The sequence below is a fragment of the Pan troglodytes genome, chromosome 19, assembly GCF_028858775.2.
Source record: "Pan troglodytes isolate AG18354 chromosome 19, NHGRI_mPanTro3-v2.0_pri, whole genome shotgun sequence".
Lineage (NCBI taxonomy): Eukaryota > Metazoa > Chordata > Mammalia > Primates > Hominidae > Pan > Pan troglodytes.
Window position 1 is genome coordinate 70,729,186 of NC_072417.2, and position 12,634 is coordinate 70,741,819.

At 47.6% G+C, this 12,634-nt stretch overlaps 1 protein-coding gene across 19 annotated transcripts in view; it reads left to right on the forward strand.

Moving 5' to 3' along the window:
* MSI2 (musashi RNA binding protein 2) overlaps positions 1-12,634 on the forward strand; it is a 428,220-nt gene that overhangs the window by 351,928 nt on the left and 63,658 nt on the right. For all 19 annotated transcript variants that reach the window (XR_010153021.1, XR_010153022.1, XR_010153023.1 and 16 more), the window contains one exon: positions 7,681-7,795. Coding sequence is in view for 16 of the 19 variants with exons in the window: in XM_063799024.1 (XP_063655094.1) it covers positions 7,681-7,795 (115 nt within the window). In the remaining 3 variants the exon portion in view is untranslated. The remainder of the gene's footprint in view (positions 1-7,680; positions 7,796-12,634) is intronic.

Below are 12,634 nucleotides of genomic sequence, written 5' to 3' on the forward strand. Positions count from 1 at the left end.
ATCCATCTTGGCCTCTGGCCCTGGGCAAGAAGAGCAACAAGATGGAATTGAAACCGTGGAGCAGATGTTAGAACTGAGTAGAGGTGACCTGGCTCTCTGAAGGTCACGCAGGAGTGATGGTGACACGCCCATCTCAAGTGGGAGCTGTACATGGAGGGCAGCCGAGGTTCCTGCGTTTCCCTCCCCCGGCCACTCTACCTCCCCTAGGTGAGTTCCACCCCCTCTCCTTGTTACATCATAGCCTCTTTCTCCAACGCATTCAACAGCTCTCTCTCAACAGTGCCAGCTTCCTGGGTGTAAGGCCTGAGCCATCGCTTGGCCCTGCCCTCAGAGGCCCCCATGCTGGTCTAGTGCTCTGCTCTTTGTTGCCGTCTTGCAAATCCTAGTCATTGGTGGTCAAAGGACCCCTTGTCGTCTTTTTGTCGTGGGCCCTGTTCGTTCTGCTGTGAAGCTGACTCAGGGCCAGGTGCCGTGCAGGTACACAGTAGGAGAGTTGAACTCTGATCAAGGGCTTGTTTTGTGTTTATCTTCCTTGCTTTGCAAGTTCCTTGAGGGTGGGTCTCCCCGAATCTTGATTATAAACCTGCAAGAGCCTTACAAAATGTCCTGCTTTTTGTGGGGTCTCCAGAAAGGCTTGTGATTGGCAGAGGGGGCAAGAGAGCAGTGACCAGGAAGAAAAAAGGCTGTGGCCACTGGATGGCAAAGGAGGGCTGTGCAGGGAGGTGTGTGTGACATGTGGTCTCTGGAGGCCAAGCTCACCCCTCCTGCCTCAGTAGCAAGATGTGTGTAGCTGTCAGGCTCTAGGCAAGACACTTTACACTTGAGTAGCATCTCCCCTCCTCTTCACCATCTCCCTGGGCAGAGCTCAGGGCCTAATGGCCGGAGGTGAGGATCTTCAGAGAAACAATGTTGGCCTCAAACCCACCAGAACCTGGCTGGGGAAGAGGTCAAGCTGATCAGGCGCAAGACCAGGTCAGGCCTCTTATGTCTGTTAGGAAACGCCACAGAAGGACAGCTACCCACCCTAGAAGCTGCAGGACCTCCTCTCCTCCTGAGCCCTTTCCTCCCTCTTCTCCCCTCCCCTTTCTGTTAGCCAGACAGTCAGACGGTCAAGGTTGATACCTGAGCACTGGGGAATTTTATCCATTGAAATAGGCCTCTCCCGCTGGAGGACTAAACAGTCTCAGACACGACCTGTTTGGAGTGAGAAATGAAACTGCAAACACTGGCCTCTTCAGGCCAAACAGGCTTTCCTTGTCCTGGATGGTACATCAAGGCCACAGGTCCAGGGCTTGGATTTCCCTCTGGGCCCCAAGGCCGCATGCTGACTGGGTTCTTTTGTACAGAGACCAGGGAAAAACAAAAGCCCTTTACTTCCCAAAGCTTGGCATACTCCTCAGACTGCCAGCCACCGTCCCCAAAGATGCCAGGGCAGTGAGCTTACCTTTGCAAGGGCTTCGGATCCACTGGGGAGGAGTGGCCACTCATAGTAGCTGCAGGGAAGCTGTTCTTGCAGAAGCTCCAGCACCTCCTCTGAAAGCCAGTGCTAAGCATTCCCCGCTAGGGAGAGGGTGTAACGCAGGGCCACAGCACCCACTCTCCTGGCTTGGGCTGGGGCTATAGGCAGATCGGGATTAACATCCCAGCCCTGCACACAGGTACTGGGTCTGGACCACAGGTTAGATGTCTGAGTCTGAGCCTCAGTCTCCTGCTCTGTGGGATGGATATATAGCTATAAAGGTCATTATCGGGTCCGCTGGCAAAACAAGCATATGGAAGGTAAAGTATTGTATTAATGTTAAACGTACTGAGACTGATAACTGTGCTATGATTACGTAAGAAAATGCCCTCATGTTTAGGAAATGCATACCAACTTACTCTCAAATGGGAAAAAAAATCCTGGCCAGGTGCAGTGGCTCACGTCTGTAATCCCAGCACTTCGGGAGGCTGAGGCGGGCAGATCACGAGGTCAGGAGTTCGAGACCAGTCTGGCCAATGTGGTGAAACCCCTGTCTCTACTAAAAATACAAAAATTAGCAGGGTGTGGTGGCATGCACCTATAGTCCCAGCTACTCGGGAGACTGAGGCAGGAGAGTCACTTGAACCCGGGAGGCGGAGGTTGCAGTGAGCTGAGGTCACGCCACTGCACTCCAGCCTGAGCGACACAGCAAGACTCCGTCTAAAAAAAAAAAAATTCTACATATAGATATAGAGGGCTCAGGAGTGTGTGCAAATGATAAGGCAAAAGTAACAAAATGTTAGCAGTAGGTGAATTCTGGTAAAGGATACTCTCCTTGCAACTTTTCTGTAAATTTGAAATGATTCCTGAGTAAGGAGTTAGAAACTGCAAACCTCCTTGCTGAGTTGCTGTGGATGCTGATGGGAGGAGGCACCCAACCCAGTGGGCAGCAAGGACAAGAGTGTTAGTGACCACAGGGGCCACACTCCCATCAGGCCTTCGTTTTGTTCTCTAAAGGAACATGCTGCTGCCCTAGGCGTCCAGGGGCTAGGTGTCCAGGGGCTAGGTCATTATTCTGAACCCATTACCATGGGGACTATGAGGAAGCCACACCCTCTCTTCTAAGGCCAGTTTGTCGAACAAAGCAGCATATTGGGAGAAGAAAATTTCAAAACAAATCCCATCAATTTCGTTGGGGTGGGGGGTGTTGGCACATCCCTGGTATTGGGAGTGTTTTGTGGCATTGCCAGCTGTGCACCTTGAAAACAGAGACCTGGTCTTTCTGGTATGAGCAGTTGGTCATCAGTGGCCTCTGAGGCTTCTTACAAGTGCTCAGTCAGATGGAACATCTCACTGCATTTCTTGCCCCTTGAATAGACTGCTCTGGTCAGTTGCTATTTGAAACAGTAGCAGCAGTAGCAGCAGCCACTGTGAGAAGCCGTTGGTGCAGGAGACCCAAGGACTGAGACTGGGAGGTGGGCCTTCCTCAAGGGGAAGTCTTAGGAGGTGGGGCCAAAATACCTGCAGCAAGAGGCCTGGTCCCCATGAGCACCACATTTGTTTTGTTTTAGAGGACCATGGGGAGCCAGGCAGGCCTGTGTGGGGCTACAGTGGGAAGGGAGCCCCCGTGCCCTGCCCTCTGCCCTGTGGTGAGAGCAGCCCTAGGTGCCCACTGCTCCAAGGACCCAGCCAGCCAAAAGCCAGAGTGTGAGGAGTGCCTCCTGCTGCCCTGTCAGCTCACTGCCCTTCACCGACCACATGTGGTTGTTGGTCTCCAAAGATTATCCCTAGAGCCCCCTCCCACACGGACTCTAGGCTGGCCCAGTGTCACCAGTAGAATGTGTGGGAGGGAACACTGTGAGTCCCAAGGCTAGGTTAGAAGAAGCCTTGCAGCTTCTGCCTGAGTCTGTTGGAATGCTTGTGCTTGGGACACTTCCTCTTGGGACTTAGCCACCATATTGTGACAAGACCAGGCGCCATGGAGAAGCCATGGTGGACGCCCCATCAGCAGGCCCAGCCAAACCAGTGTGGCTGCCTGCCATGTGAGCGAGGAGCCATCTTGGGCCTCCAGCCTCGTTGAGGCCTCCTCTGGCCTCAGCCCCAGTCACCACCTGACCACAGCACCATGAGACCACCAGCAAGAGCCCAGCTGAGCCGGTCACCCCACAGAACCCTGAGGAAGGATGATTAAATTGTTGCTCAAAGCCACTAAGTTTGGGGGCAGTTTGTTGCTCAGCAGTAGATACCTGGAACAGAGCATGTGATCAGATAGCCTAAGTACATGACTAGAACCGAAAAGATAGACCACTTTTTACCCTTTTTGGGTTCTGACTGTCACCCGGGTTGTTCATGCCAAGCTCTCTGACTTATGCAGGGCCTGGGGGAGGACAGCAGGGGAAGGTGACCCGATGTGGGCTTACTCAAGACACTCGAGAGGCTAACAAGTGCAGAAGCAGCGAGGGGCAGGTTGATGTGTGAGTACTTGCATTCATCTTAGGAGAACAAGACAGTCAGAGCCTCTTCTTTTTCAATACAATGAGAGCTCTCAGAGAGGTAGAGGCTTTCCTTATTTATCTTTGGGTCCCCAAAGCCTAGCACTTGCCTGGCGTGTTGAGTTCCTCCGCATCTGCGTCATTGAATTAAGTGGCTGAGTCTCGGGGGTGGAGGGGACTGGACAGGCTTCCTGGTCCTGAGAAGTCTTTCAAGAGGCCTTCAGGGCAGGCAGGCCAGGTTCCCTGCTGTTAACTGTTACCTGCTGCCTTCCCCTGTCATTCAGACGCCCAGGACAGGCCAGGGTCCCCTGGAGAGTGGATGTGCCATGGCCCCTGGCCTTGGGGAACACTCACCGTTGACCCAGCAGGTGGTTGACACTCAGACAGTCATTGCTGCCCAAACCACCAGCAGCAAAGACAGAGCAGAATTAAACAGAGCTGTCAGCCCTGTTCAGTGAGAGGAAGAGTAGGTGGGTTTGTTTAAAACACTCCCATTACAGTCAGTTAACCTTTATGTTCCCTAAATGAAAATTGTATAAACCTGAGATTTCCGTTGATGGGGTTGCCTAGGAACAGGCAGCAGGTTTTCATAAGACAATGCAGTAGATTGTCACCGATAGGGCTATTAGGAAGTGAGCTGGTTAGCGGTATTATTCCCCTTGCTGGTGTTGGCTTTGGGTAATTATCTGTCTGCCTGTGCGAGACACGCCCATCTTCCTAGGCTTGGGGCAGGTTCATGCAAATGAGATTTCTCAGCCTGCTCCTCTGGAGTCCTGAAGCCAGTTTTCACCCCTGGGCTTAGGAGAGAAACCTAAAAGAGCCAATTTGGATGAGTTTGTTGTTTTCAATCACCTTTCCCCGCTACCTGCAATGACAATATTCTAATAGCCCTATCAGTAACAGTCTATTGCATTATCTTACAAAAACCTGCTCCCTGTTGCTTAGCAGAAAGCTTAGAAAATAACTAGCAAAATGCCCAATTAAAATTTAAAAACAGAGTGATTCTAAGACAACTTTAGTATGTCTTTTCAGTATTTTTCCCTATATGATATATGCACTTGTTTATTTTTCAAAAAGTCAGTGACATTTGCTGTTTTCCCGCTTGCATTTAAAGAAACCCATCATCCTGGTTTGCCTGGGACTGAGGGGTTTCCCAGTACCAGTGCATGATTATTATCAACACACTTTTTCATAGCTGCATAGCATTCAATCAGTGTGGATAAACCAAACTCAGCTAATTCCCTGTTCTTCTATATTTTAGGTATTTCCTTTTATTAAAAAAAAAAAAAATTCTAATTCCGGTAGGGCAAATTCCTAGAGGTAAGATTACTAGGTGTATGTATAAATTTATGGCTTTTGATGTAGTGTCTGGTTGCCCTCCAGAAAAATACGTGCCAATTTCCACCCCTCCACACTATACCCTCAGAAACCCTTACATCAAACAATGCTTTCATCACTGTCAATCTGTGGGCAAAAAATATGCTTCATCTTGAGGAATGTGTTCTTTATTAGCCATCTGTGAATTGTCTACTCCTGTCTTTTATCCATGTCTCTTTTGGGATGCTCATCTCTTTTAATCTATAGAACTCTGTATTAAGCATATTAGTCATGAATGTTGAACCATTTTGTCCACTTTTTAAGGCATTTGTGGTTATTCTTGAAAGAGCAAGAGTAATACCTGTTGTCTGGTGTCTTTGAAGAAAGGTGACTTATATCTTAGGTAATTATAGCATCCCCCTAACCTTGAGCACTAAAATATTTTTTGATTGAAGTATTTGGGATGTGAGTATCTCCAAAATGGATAACCCATAGAGGTTCCTTTTTTATTTTCATTTTATTTATTTTTTTTTATTTTTTGAGATAGAGTCTCGCTCTGTCGCCCAGGCTGGAGTACAGTGGTGCGATCTCGGCTCACTACACCCTCCACATCCCGGGTTCAAGCGATTCTTCTGCCTCAGCCTCCCAGGTAGCTGGGATTACAGGAGCATGCCACCACACCTGGCTAATTTTTTTTGTATTTTTAGTAGAGACAGGGTTTTGCCACGATAGCCAGGCTGGTCTCGAACTCCTGGACTCAAGCAGTCTGCCTGCCTTAGCCTCCCAAAGTGTTGGGATTACAGGTGTGAGCCACTGCGTCCGGCCTAGAGGTCTCTGTTTAAACAATGTATATTGCACACAGTTTAACTTTTTCTTGATATCTCAGGCACACCTGTGAACAATAGTAATTTTCTGTGTTACAGTGATACCTCAGCAGCTGTTGAACTATGTAGAGCTTTTGCTCCTATACCATATGGCCCAGACTGCTCTTTAAATAAGATACCTGTTTCTTGTCTTTTCTCCGTCACTATCAGGCGGTCATGCTGTTTCTTTTGGCTGTTAAAAGCATCCGTGCCTTACCCTGCAACATCCCATCTTCATCAGCAGTGGGACTGATTACTGGCTAACAATGCTTGTTAAATTTCTCTGTAAACAAAAAGCAAATAAGTGCCAATAAGCACAGGCCTAAGGCGCTCTGGTAAAACAGTGAAGGAGCTTCCGAGGGCCACAGTTTTACTTATTCCCTGAGGTTTATAGTTCGCATAGTTAAGGTTATTAAATAAGTGACCTCTGGGTATACAAGCAGATTAGCATGAGGAAATTTTAGAGTCAGAAGGGAAACAGAAAGGGGAGATTAGCAACCACTTGAAAATGTAGCTGCAAATGAGAAACTAGTAATCCAGATGAACAGAATCAGTGTTTAATCTTATTACTTCCCTCAGGAGTGTGGTGGTGGTGTAGGTTTTGTGGAAATGTGGCATTGCTGACCTAGAAATTCTAAAGATCTGGTTTGTAGGCCTGAACCTGTTGGGGAGGGCTTTCAGCATGTTGCACAAGAATTTTTCTTTTCTTTTCTTTTTTTTTTTTTAAGACAGGGTCTCGCTGTGTCACCCAGGCTGGAGTGCAGTGGCGTGATCATGGCTCACTGCAGCCTTGACCTCCCAGACTCAGGTGATCCCCCTACCTCAGCCTCCCAGGTAGCTGGGACTACAAGTGTGTGCCACCACACCTGCCTAGTTTTTTGTATTTTTTTAGTACAGACGGGGTTTCATCATGTTGCCAGGCTGATCTGAAACGCCTGGGCTCAAGCTGATTCACCTGCCTCCACCTCCCACAGTGCTGGGATTACAAACATGATCCCCCACGCCCAGCCAACACAAAACTTCTGATGCTCTGTTTTCTCATCTGTGAACTGGAGCTAAGGCTAAGTGGTCTGTCTGTTTAATAAGAGTTTGAATCAGATGGCCTGGCATGAAGAGTCACTGGCCTGAGAGAATGTCAGGGGCACTTGTAAATGTGTAAAGGGCTGAAAAATCCTGAGGGATTATTATTATTGCTATTGTTGTTATTATTCACAGACACATCCAACAGCCATTGTCTGCCTCCTTATCTGTCATGCTTTCTGCACGAGCGTCAGCCTGAGCTTCAATCTGTGTGTATACCTGCAGCTTACGTCCTTGCCACCCCTCCAGAACCCAGTTTCATCCTTGTAGGTTTTTCCGAAGCAGGATTTGCACAAGTGGCGTGTTTTCTTAAGTATTTATTTTGCAGGCCATTTACTCGGCATGGCTATTTTTACAGTGGGTAAGGAGCAAGGCTAAAAATAACTTAGCTCATAACCAGACAGGTTCTGCATTTGACATTTACGTGGAATTCATTTGCATCTCATTTGTTCGCCTTTCTGTTTAACAGGTAGAATGTAAGAAAGCTCAGCCGAAAGAAGTCATGTTCCCACCTGGGACAAGAGGCCGGGCCCGGGGACTGCCTTACACCATGGACGCGTTCATGCTTGGCATGGGGATGCTGGGTGAGTCTGGACAGGACCGCAGGTCACCATGGACTGGGAGGGCTATGGAGGCCTCTACTCCCAATTGGGTCACCTACCAGTGGGGCAAACTGCTTCACCTTTCTAAGCCTCAGTTTCCTTGTCTGTAGATGAGGATGATAATTCCCCGTTCCAAGACAGATGTGATGATTAAGTGTGGGTGTGTGTGTGTGTGTTTGTATTTATAATCTTGCCCCATGCCTGGCTTATAGGATATGTTAGACTATTTTCTCTCTTTTCCATCTCCTTCCTCAAAAGAAGGAAAAGTCCCCCTCTATCTGCCTCAGCCCTCTCATCTGAGTGGGAGTTCTTAAGATGTAAGGACTCCTGGCTGACTTGACTTGTGTGGGCTAAGGCTACATTTTCTAAAACTTGGGAGAGGAGGGAAGTGGTAAGGGTGGGCGATAATCCTGTCTATTTAAATGATTAACATTTTTCTCTTGGGATATCAAAATTTGCATTTAAATGGATGTTTTAAATAGCCTGTTTTACTCTTTATTTGCCAAAAAAAAAAAAAAAAAAAAAGATGAAAGACAAAGTGTGTTTGTTCTGACTAAAAATGATTTCTCCTGGCTTTTAGAGAAATTGAGTTGCATATTATGCCCGTTTCCTTAAAGGTATCTCTGTCCGTCCTGCGTAGATAATTGAAAATCTTACCGCTTAAATGGCATGAAAGATGGAGAAAGCAGTGGAGATGCGTAATGGTGTAGGTCGCAACAATAATTAGAAATTTAAAGGCGAGAGAACGGTATTTTAGTGCAAGTTATTGTGTGTCAGGAAAATACTAATTAAATGGGATAAATGGTAGTTAATGGTAAAATTCCATTCAGGCACATGAGCTGTCTAGTGTTAATGGATTTTCATTTGGTTTGGCTAAGAGTCCCACTTCTACATTGTTTGATAAGCCCTTTCTATATTTTCAGATTTGCTGCTGTTTAAATCACTTCTGGCTTAATTTTAAATTTATAAAACATTTTGCGGTCTGACAAAGAATTGTATCTACTTGTCTGAGGAAATAACAAGGGCAGGTAAAACTATTTTGAGGAACTTTATGAAATAGAAAAAGATGCCAGAAGAATATTAAAAATGGCCATGATGTTAATTCTCCTCATATGAATTTTTTAGGCTTAACAGAGTTTCAAAGAGAAATCCTATTGTAATTTTTTTAAATTGGCCAGATGTTTCTAAAACTTATCCCTGGAAGAAGAAACAAGTGAGAATAAATGAGAAAATGTTTTTAAAAAGAGGAATGAGAAAAGACCAACAGTGAGAATGTAACACAAAGCTACAGTAACTAAAACAGTATGGTATATGGGAATGCACCAGTTGATAGAAAAGGGTAGAGTCTAAACTAAATATATCTATATTTAAGAGTGTGATTTTAAAAATCAGTGATAATTATTTCCTGGTTCACTACAAGATAATTCCTTAGCTCCTTCTTTAAAAAAATAATTTTTATTAGGTCTTTATGTTTTATATCAAAAGAAACTAAGCTGGTAGTTTTAAATGGTGAAATCAAACCTGAAAGAAGGAGAGTTGAGCTGAGTGCAGTGGTTCTCGCCTGTAATCGGGAGGCTTAAGCACGAGGATCGCTTGAGGCCAGGAGTTTATGAGCCAGCCTGGGCAACATAGCAAGACCCCCTCTCTACAAAAAATAATAAACATTAGGCTGGGCATGGTGGCTCATGCCTGTAATCCCAGCAATTTGGGAGGCCGAGGCAGATGGATCACCTGAGGTCAGGAGTTCAAGACCAGCGTGGGCAACATGGTGAAACCCTGTCTCTACTAAAAATACAGAGATCAGCTGGGAACTGCAGCACGTGCCTGTAATCCCAGCTACTTGGGAAGCTGAAGCAGGAGAATCGCTTGAACCCAGGAGGCAGAGGTTGCAGTGAGCCAAGATTGTGCCACTGCACTCCAGCCTGGGTGACAGAGTGAGACTCTGTCTCAAAATAATAATAATAATAATAATAATAATAATAATAATAATAATAATAAACATTAGTGGGGTGTGGTGGCGTGCACCTATGGCCTCAGCTACCCAGGAGGCTGGTGCGGGAGGAAAGCTTGAGCCCAGGAACTCTGGGCTGTGCAGATTTGGTGTCCCCACTAAATTTGGCATCAATGTGGTGACCTCCTAGGAGTGGAGGAACATCAGGTTGCCTAAGGAGGGTGAACAGGACCAGGTTGGAAATGAAGCAGCACAAAACTCTGTGCTGATCAGAGTGGGATCGTGCCTGTGAGTACCCACTGCACCACAGCCGGGGCAGCATAGAGCATAGCAAGACCTGTTTCTGAAAAAATATAAAATAAGAAAGAGTTGGGGGCCAGGCCGGTGGCTCATGCCCATAATCCTAGCACTTTGGGAAGCCAAGGCAGGAGGATTGCCTGAGCCCAGGAGTTCAAGACCAGCCTGAGCAAAATGATAAGACCCTGTCTCTCTCTTTCTTTTTTTTCTTGAGATGGAGTCTCGCTCTGTCGCCAGGCTGGAGTGCCGTGGCACGATCTCAGCTCACTGCAACCTCCGCCTCCTGGGTTCAAGCAATTCTCCTGCCTCAGCCTCCCAAGTAGCTGGGATTACAGGCGCGCGCCACCACACCCAGCTAATTTTTGTATTTTTAGTAGAGACGGGATTTCACCATGTTGGCCAGGATGGTCTCGATCTCTTGACCTTGTGATCCGCCCGCCTCAGCCTCCCAAAGTGCTGGGATTACAGGCGTGAGCCACTGCGCCCAGCAACGCTGTCTCTTAAGAAAATAAATAAATAAAAACAAAATAAAAATAAGAAAGAGTTGAGCCTATTACCACCTACTGGGTTTTAGAGTCTTGAATTTAAAATGAGCATAAAGGCCCTACAGCATAAAATGGAAGACCTTCAGGATCCAACTTCAGGAAATTTCCCACCTTTCTGAGTCTAACTTGGTACCCTCTGCATGCTGGGAAGAAGGAACTGGTTTTCATCTGGGAGAAGCAAAGGTGTGAAGCGGAGCCAGCTCAGCTCCTGTCAGTTGACAAAGAGCAAAGAGTGCTTGCTCAGCCTCCCAGACTCCGAGCAAAGGCTCAGGCCCACATCTCCATAATCACCCAAGCAGGGATCCCTGAACAGAAGGGTACCTAACATTTCATCATGGGAACACAGGTAGGGAGGCGGGGCAGGAGGCATGGGTCAAGAGCACCTGCTGCGTGACCAGCCCTGGGTAGCCTTGGGACACAGTGCTTCACAAGCAGATGTGCTTCCTGCCCTCAGCGAGCTTGTGGTCTATACAGAGAGCCTGATGCGTAACATGAATTGCACAGACGCCTGATGATCATCATAGAGTCTAGGGGTGGTTGGAGAGCACGTCATGAGCAGTGGAAGCCAGTCTTAGGAATCTGGGAAGTGGCATTTCAGCAGAAATGAGAAGGATGAGTAAGGCAGGGGCCTTCCATTCGGAATAAACAGGCTTGGAACACGAGGACCCTACTGTGGGACCTTGAGAGCCAAGGATCCTGGCCACGTGTGTGTGGGAAGGTGGGGAGAGGCAGGCCCAGGGGCTCCAGGGTTGGCTTTGCCTGCAGCTCGTGGGCAGACCCGAGGGGCCCCTTCCTGAGAGCACCTACTGAGGTGGTAGGAGACAGCACTGGTCCCTGCGCTTATCTGGACAGCATCTGAACAGCGCCTGCTCGCTGGGGGATGGATATGTGATGCCTGCCAGGAGCTTACTCATCTGCCCAGCTCTTCCCCCGTCTACTCACTGTTCAAGTTATGACTTCCCCAAGCCACAGTAAAGAAGGGGCTGTTAGGTAAAGATATTGTTGCAGTTCAGAGCCTATTGTTCTTGAGTTATAACCTCCACAGCCCCACCCTGCTGCTGAAGGCCTTTGCCTTTTGCCTGCTGTAGCTGTGGTTGTGCCTAACCCCAGACCCTATCCAGCCCAACCCCAGGTCACAGAGGCACTAGTCTTCTTCTAACCAAGTAGAGAACCCTTTGGATGGAATGGATGGGGTCAGCCCTAGCCAGAGCAGGGCTCCAGCAAGGGAGGCCGTGTGGTCCAGAGGCAAGAGCTTGGGACTTCAGAATCAGCAGACCTGGACTCTTCACTGTATCAGCTGTGTGATTTGGGGCAAGTGGCTTAGCCTCTCTATTCTTCATTTATCCTACCCATGGGGTAACAATCTTACTTCATGGGGTTGTTCAGGGATAAATGAAACTGTATCTTGCCTGGTAAATGCTGTATTTAGTCTAATCTGAGATGCCATGGCTAGTAAGATGTATGTTCATGTACTCTTCAGAAAGAAAAAATATGCTATTAATTAAACCGCATAATGCTTTCTTATCACATTGGCTGCAAGATAGATCCCACTTTCAGAGAAGTTAAAGTGTGGAAAAGATGTGTGTCTTCAAATCAACAAGGTATCGTAGCATGTACTCAAGCTGGGAGTTGTTATTAACAAGGCACTAGGAAGCCCTACCGCTTGGACTTCCTTACCACCCAAGGCTGAGAACCTAGCTAGACTCACGAATGTGACCTGTGCTGTGGCAACTGCGGCCTCTTTCTCCTTGTGGACTCCCAGCCCAAGGAGTTTGGATTATTCTTGAGTAGCCACCTTCTGACAAAGATCTGTGTGCTGGATTCCAGGCCTCATCAGCCCTGGGCCCTCCTGAATTTCCCAGTGACTGTGGTGAGGCCATCCATATGCACTGAGCAGGGTCTCCTAAGATGTCCCAAAATGTGTCCTTCAGCCAGGAACCAGCTCAGCCAGAGGTCCAGGCAGAAGGGATGAATCAGATACAGTGTCAAGTTGTATCTGAGGAGATACAGGCCTCCCCAGCCATCACA